The sequence below is a fragment of the Guillardia theta genome (genome assembly GCF_000315625.1).
Source record: "Guillardia theta CCMP2712 unplaced genomic scaffold GUITHscaffold_17, whole genome shotgun sequence".
In the NCBI taxonomy this organism is placed as follows: Eukaryota; class Cryptophyceae; order Pyrenomonadales; family Geminigeraceae; genus Guillardia; species Guillardia theta.
The window spans coordinates 335,422-342,457 of NW_005434657.1; the positions used below are offsets into that span (position 1 = coordinate 335,422).

The 7,036-nt window shown below is 56.1% G+C and overlaps 2 protein-coding genes across 2 annotated transcripts in view; one reads left to right on the top strand and one right to left on the bottom strand.

The window, feature by feature from the left end:
* Positions 1–3,579: 3,579 nt before the first annotated feature.
* Positions 3,580–5,057, bottom strand: GUITHDRAFT_135801 (hypothetical protein; the record flags this gene model as incomplete). The annotated part of the gene is made up of 5 exons (XM_005836535.1): positions 3,580–3,588; positions 3,651–4,735; positions 4,801–4,839; positions 4,906–4,954; positions 5,004–5,057. 5 exons carry the CDS (start codon positions 5,055–5,057, stop codon positions 3,580–3,582), a joined length of 1,236 nt encoding a protein of 411 aa, XP_005836592.1.
* A 1,938-nt stretch (positions 5,058–6,995) lies between these two features.
* The window catches only part of GUITHDRAFT_157384 (hypothetical protein), a gene marked incomplete at both ends in the record, with an annotated part of 1,664 nt that continues 1,623 nt past the window's right edge, over positions 6,996–7,036 (top strand). Inside the window, one exon of the mRNA XM_005836536.1 lies at positions 6,996–7,010. Coding sequence (XP_005836593.1) covers positions 6,996–7,010 — 15 coding nt within the window. The remainder of the gene's footprint in view (positions 7,011–7,036) is intronic.

Here is a 7,036-nt window from a genome sequence, read left to right on the forward strand (position 1 = left end):
AACTTCTTCCAGCCAATTCTTACGGTTTCATTCCCTCACTCCGTGACTGCCTTTATGCCTTTTTCCGTCGAACTCCGCATCCTCTTCCTCCTCCTCTTCCTCCTCCTGTCTCCTCAACCCCCCCCCCCCCCCTCCCTATCTCCTCGCCCTCAGACTTCTCTCTTTCCATCATTTATTTGCTCCATCACCTCAAGCTTCGCCGACTTGTCTTGCAAGTCTTGTTGAAGCTGTTCAACCGTCAACTCCCTAAACGTCCTCAACTTCATCAACCTGTCCGTTGAGCTTCCGGAGCTTTTCAACCTGCAAAGCAGCAAGATCACTGACCCGCATCATCCTCAATGTCTTGCTCAACCTCCTCCTCCTCCTCCTCCTCCTCCTCCTCCTCCTCCTCCTCCTCCTCTCCTCTTCGACCGATCCCCTCCTCTCACCTCGAAGTTCGACTCTGACATCTGCTGTTCATGGAACTGACGCGCAAGGATAAGCAAAATGTCTCCATATGCTGACGTCATCACCTGCTCGAGGACCTGCTGGATGCGATCTCTCTCAGCTAAGCTCCTGCACCACATCCGTGAGAAGAGAAGGGAGGAGGAGGAGGAGGAGGAGGAGGAGGAGGAGGAGGAGTATCACTTGTCTCTCTCTCCCTCCAACGTCTCGCACGACAGCCTGAGCTCCCTGATCTCCGCGTCCCTCTTTTCCATTTCCTCCTTGTGCTGGCTCTCCGCCTCGTATAGCACCTGCTCGGCCTGTGCTGTGGTTGAGCGGCGAGATGGCAAAATGTGAGGAGCGGGGAACCTCTTCCTTCTCCTCCCTCAGCCGCTGCAGCTCGTCCTCAAGAATTTCAACTTCCTGTCCTCTCACTTCATTGTCTTCCGACGTCTTGGCCACTTGCGACTGCGACATCATCGTCGTCACCTCAGCGCGACCTGCTACCTCCTCGCATACCTTGAGCCGCTCTAGAGCTCCCCGCAGTACCAGCACCTCCTGCGCGAACCGCTCCTCTGCCTCGGCAGCAGCATCCTGCTTCACCTCCTGCTCAGTCAGGTCACGACAGGCAAGGAGAATGCAGGAGGAGGAGCCGACTTGCACTAGGCGATGAGCCTCTTGGAGCTGCTCTGACAGGTCGCGGACCTGGCCCTTGAGGAGGTTGACTTCCTTGTCCCGGTCGTCGAGCTCGTCCTGTAGCTCTTGGATCGTAGCGCGGAGAACGGACGACTGGAGGACGAGGAGTGAGGAGGAGGCGGAAGGAAAGGGGTGGCATGTGCACGCACCTCGGACATGAGCCTCTCCGTCATTTCCTTGGACTTACCGGCGGCCCTCTCCTGCTCCCTCACCATCTCCTTGTACTGCTGCAGCTGATTGGTCATCTCCTCCCTCTCGACCTGCGGGGCGTCAGTCGATCCTCAGCGCTCCCGCCGTGCACGTCGCCAACCTCGTCCTCCTCGTTGGACATCTGCTGAGCTCGGAATGCCTCCAGCTGCTCGATTTTGGAGATGAACCTTTCGATCTGCTGCTCCTTGTCCTTGAGCTCCTTCTCGATGGCCTCGATCGCCGTCAAAGCGTCGCCGCTCGGGCAGCGGATCGAGAGAGAGCTGCAGACAGCTCGAGTCTTTTCCACGACACGCGACATCTGCTGGACAGCAGTCATGCACGGAGACTCTAACAAGGTCAAAGCCAAAAGCAGCAAGTATAGTCACCTCCTCGCTCTGTTTTCCCCTGCTGCCGTCCTCCAACAACCTCTTGTGGTTGGACCTGACGGAGCCCACGAGCTGCTCCACATTAACACTGAAGTTGTCCGGGCGGAAGGGGAGCTCCAGGAGAAGGCACATCTCCTCAACGTCCTTCATGAGCTGCGGCACCTGAAGGAGGGAGAACGATTTGTGTGACTCCATGAGGCGGACCAGGTCGTCCACATCGCACCCCACAGCCTGTGAGATCTGCCAACGCAGCTGACTGACACTTTCACTGGACGAATTCGTACTCTCAATCAGCTCCATCTGCTCCTTCAGGCTCGCCTGTAGCTTCTCCCCTAGGCTCCGCTTCCCCGCCTCTGCCGCCGACACCTCCTCCTCTAGCGCCTTGATCCTCTCCTCCATCGCCCCCTGATCTGCCCCTGCCTGCTCGCCCTGCCTCTTGAGCCCCTCGCACTCCTCCTCTGCCCTCTTCAGCGCTGCCTCGAGCGACTCTACCGTCTCCGTCAGCTTTTGCCTCTCTGCCTCTGCGGTCGCCGCTGCCGCCTCCAGCTCCCTCCTCCCCTCTGCCTCCTGCGCTGCTTCTGCACGCCGCTCCTCCTCCCTTGCCAGCGCTCTCTCCTCCGCTGCCCCCATCGCCGCCCTCAGCGCCTCCAGCTCTGACGCTAGCCCTGCCCTCTCCTTCTCTGCCTCCTCAAGCTTCCGTGATGCCTCTGCTGCTGTTGACGACAGTCGCTCCTTCTCCTCTACAGCCGCCTTCAGCTGGGACGACATCTCCCTCACCGCTGCCTCCTCCCCCGCTGCCAGCGACGACATCTGGTCCTCCAAGCTCCCCTTCGCCTTCTCCAGCTCCTCTACCTTCCCGACCAGCTCCATCTGCTCCTTCAGGCTCGCCTGTAGCTTCTCCCCTAGGCTCCGCTTCCCCGCCTCTGCCGCCGACACCTCCTCCTCTAGCGCCTTGATCCTCTCCTCCATCGCCCCCTGATCTGCCCCTGCCTGCTCGCCCTGCCTCTTGAGCCCCTCGCACTCCTCCTCTGCCCTCTTCAGCGCTGCCTCGAGCGACTCTACCGTCTCCGTCAGCTTTTGCCTCTCTGCCTCTGCGGTCGCCGCTGCCGCCTCCAGCTCCCTCCTCCCCTCTGCCTCCTGCGCTGCTTCTGCACGCCGCTCCTCCTCCCTTGCCAGCGCTCTCTCCTCCGCTGCCCCCATCGCCGCCCTCAGCGCCTCCAGCTCTGACGCTAGCCCTGCCCTCTCCTTCTCTGCCTCCTCAAGCTTCCGTGATGCCTCTGCTGCTGTCGACGACAGTCGCTCCTTCTCCTCTACAGCCGCCTTCAGCTGGGACGACATCTCCCTCACCGCTGCCTCCTCCCCCGCTGCCAGCGACGACATCTGGTCCTCCAAGCTCCCCTTCGCCTTCTCCAGCTCCTCTACCTTCCCGACCAGCTCCATCTGCTCCTTCAGGCTCGCCTGTAGCTTCTCCCCTAGGCTCCGCTTCCCCGCCTCTGCCGCCGACACCTCCTCCTCTAGCGCCTTGATCCTCTCCTCCATCGCCCCCTGATCTGCCCCTGCCTGCTCGCCCTGCCTCTTGAGCCCCTCGCACTCCTCCTCTGCCCTCTTCAGCGCTGCCTCGAGCGACTCTACCGTCTCCGTCAGCTTTTGCCTCTCTGCCTCTGCGGTCGCCGCTGCTTCTTGTAGATTCCGGATTATTTTATCCTTGCGCTTGTTTTCAGCACTCTGATCAGCCGCGTTATTGTTTTCTAATTGGCTCCGATTCATATCCACAGTTTGAAACGGTTCGCTAGATTGGGCGGTGAAGGAACTGCGGAAGCTGCTGAGCAGCTCTCGGACTGACGCAAGCTCAGGCTTCAGTTTTGGTTTGTCTTGCGTATAGACTTCACAAAGACTGGTCGCTTGTTCGATAGTGTTCAGAAGCAGCTCTATGTTTTCTGTAGAAATCCCCTTCACCTTTGGAATCTTCCTCTCTCGCTCTTGTTGCAACTTGAGCAGGAGTTCTTCCTTTTCGGTTTGAAGTTGGCTCACCTGTGCTTGGAGATACTCTCTCTCCATCTCCAGTCCTTCCACTTCCATAGAAATCCCTTCATGTGCCGATATCATCTGTATTCCTGTGGAAGTATGTTCCTCGGGACCATCAACTCCAACACCATTATGGTCGCCTTCGGAATAACGATTGTCTTCCGCATCCTCGGCTGCTAACTTGGTGAAAGTGCTCGACATTTCAGCGAGCTCTTCTCTCATTGCATGAGTCACATCCTTCGTGACTGATTGAATCGATCTGCTCACAGCCGACGATTGCTCCCAAAGCTTACTCCCCATTTCTGAGAACTTCACGTTCGACGTTACAGCTCTCATCAAAGGGGCTGATGGTCCACTTGAACCCTGATCAGCCTGGCCACGCACGCTGTCCGGCTCATCTTGTTTCCAGTCATCATCTTGATACGGAACTTCATGAAAGCCAGTCACTTCTTCTAAGCCGTCACCGTGAGTCATCGGAGCTTCGAACGGGATCCATTCTTCATCCTCTTCACTCTTTGTATCTTGGTTGCCAACCTCTCCATCGTCCGCCCATTCTTCGTCATCGTTGGATATCGTTGTTATAACTTCTTTAAATCCCTTCATTCCCACTCCCACCGTGCTTGACATCCCCACGATTTCTTCTTTCATCGCTGAGGCAACATCCTTCGTTACGGCTGAGATGGAGTTTCGAACAATCGATGATCGCTCCCACAGTGTACCTCCGACCTCGCCAAGAGGGAGTTTCACGTTTGACTTGACTGAGCTGAGGGCGTTGGTGCCTCCCGCATAAACTTTTCCCAGCAACCCTTTCATGGGGGAGTTTTGCACTCCCTCGTTGCCCTTGTTTGCCGTGGTTTCCAGAGCGATGCTTTGAAATGGAGCATCGTACGCGTCAACTGCTTCCTGTGCCTCAAGAAAACTCTGAGCTTGAGAGTCGACATGTTCCCTCTCATCTTGATCCCACTGTTCAGGGCTCAAGTGTTGCCCGTTTCCACCAGCCGCCTCATTCAAGTTTCCTAGTAAGATTTCCATGATGTCAATGAGCAAGAAAGCAAGGTCAATCAGCACAAGCAAGAAGGACCTTCAGGAGAATCCTCTCGTTCTTCGATATCGTCTTCATCTACCACAAGAATTCAAATCAGACTTCGTCGACGCTGCAGAGTGATCAGAGTCGTCAGAGGATCACCTGTCAACTCCTCATCTCCGAGGTTTGCAACAATGGCATCTCTAGCCGCCTGCTCGCGCGTGCAGTGAGATTCGTGGCGCACGCAAAGACAACACAACCTGGTCCAGAGATTGAATGGCGTTCGAAAAGCCTGATGTCAACCCGCTCCACATGCTCTCTTTGTTCAACAAAGCATCGCTAGACAAGAAGTAGCAAATGGTCAGAACGTGTATGGATGTTTCATATCATGTGAAAATTCGAACGTGGCCATGCTATCATTGACAAGGAAGACGGACTGCCGTAGAATTTCTACTTCCGATAGGAAGGCAGGAGAATGGTGAGATGAAAAGAAGTGGAACAGGAGAGGTGGGAAAGAGGTAGATAGGAGGAAGGAATTGTCACAAAGAAAATGATCAAGTGTAGAACGAACACAGTGTGCAGCGAGATGAGCAGCTCGACCGGATTCACACGGAAGGTGGGGTCGACCCAAAACAGGACAAGCACAGGGACCGTGTAGAGATACAGCAAGTAAGAAGGAAGAATAGGTATGATCAGTGATGAGCGATGAGTGATGAAGGAGAGTGAATGGTGGAGCGACGACATGAACGCCGGCGGCGGCGCGGGAAGGGGCAGGGCGGGAGTTTCCTTTTGTGTGCATTGGAAAACTACGTGGTAACGAATACAACCAATTTAAATCTAAAAATTTGAATCGATTAAAGTCAAGTGGCTGCGGGGGCCCGCCGGGGCGCGGCCGGCCCGGCCCGGGGCGGGGGCGGCCTGCGCAGTGCGACAGCCTGACTCGTTCACCGGGCCGCCGGGCCTCCCCGGCGGCGACTCTGAGTCCGGCTTAGCGGCCGCGGGCGCGTAACCGTGGCAGCGTCGGCCGGACCCTGCAGTAAACACTGAATGAATCTTGAACTGGTTGACTTGCAGTAAACACTGAATGAATCTTGAGGTTCGGACTTGCAGGCCCCGGGCCCAGTAAATCAGTACGGTAAATCATGCTTTACTTGAGTGAGCCTGCCGCGAGTCTGACCCTACCCCCTCGTTTCAGGGAGGATTTCATCTGCAAATGACCCCTGCCATGTTGCGCCCTCACTTCATATTTCCCTCTATCGTCTTTTCACCCCTCCTTTATAGGAGAATTGCATGAGGAAAAGTGGGTGGGGTGAGTTCGATTGTCAACACGCTACGGCTTTTGCGATAAATCGCGATAGAACTATCTTGAAAGGCAGGAGGGGAGGAGGGGAGGACGGGAGGAGGGGAGGAGGGGAGGAGGGGAGGACGGGATCTGTGTGGGACAGGAAGGACGGTGTGAAGTCCACTTGCTCTTGATACTTGCTGCAGGTGCTGCTAAATCGCTCTCAATTCCCGCACAACTCATGGAGACGCTTTCAACTTTCTGGGCTGGTTATCATCTGAAGTGAGAACAGAGGAAGCAGTGGAGAAGAGGAGGGAGGAGGAAGAGGAGGAAGAATGGGAGATTGTGCAGGTAGAAGATAACGAGGGAGGGAGAAACAAGGCGACTGAGCCGGAAGCGAGAAAGGCGAGGAAGGAACTGAAGCAAGCGATTACCAAAGGAGATGACAACACAGTGAGACGGCTGGTTGTGAGTAGTGTGACAGATCGACTGGAGCAAGAGTACGAAGTGGACCCAAACAAAGTGATGACCATAGTCAGCGGCAGCAGGGACAACAAGTTGCGAGTGTGGGATCTTGATAAGATGGAGCAGAAGGCTTGTCTTAATGGTCATGTTGGTGCAGTGAGGTGCATGGCCATCAGCAAGGACGGGCAGACGCTGGTCAGTGGGAGTGAGGATCGCGTTGTGGGGGTGTGGAATCTTGAGACGATGGAGCAGACATCACAGCAATGTAACATGTGTTGTGATAAGCAAGGACGGGCCGGAATCTCCGGTCCCTTTATGTCTTGAAGCTATGTCATGACTTATCCCTGCAAGAAATTACTTTCCTCCTCCTCACACCCCCTGCTCCTTCCTTCCTTCTCGTCCCTCCTCCTCCTCCTCCTCCTCCTCCACCACCACCTCCAAGTCACGATGGGATGACAAGGAGGACGGTACGAGGAGATGGGCCAGGACGAAGGTGGCGAGGGAGATGCCAAGGAGGCAGGTACGTGGAGATGACAGGGGAGGGAC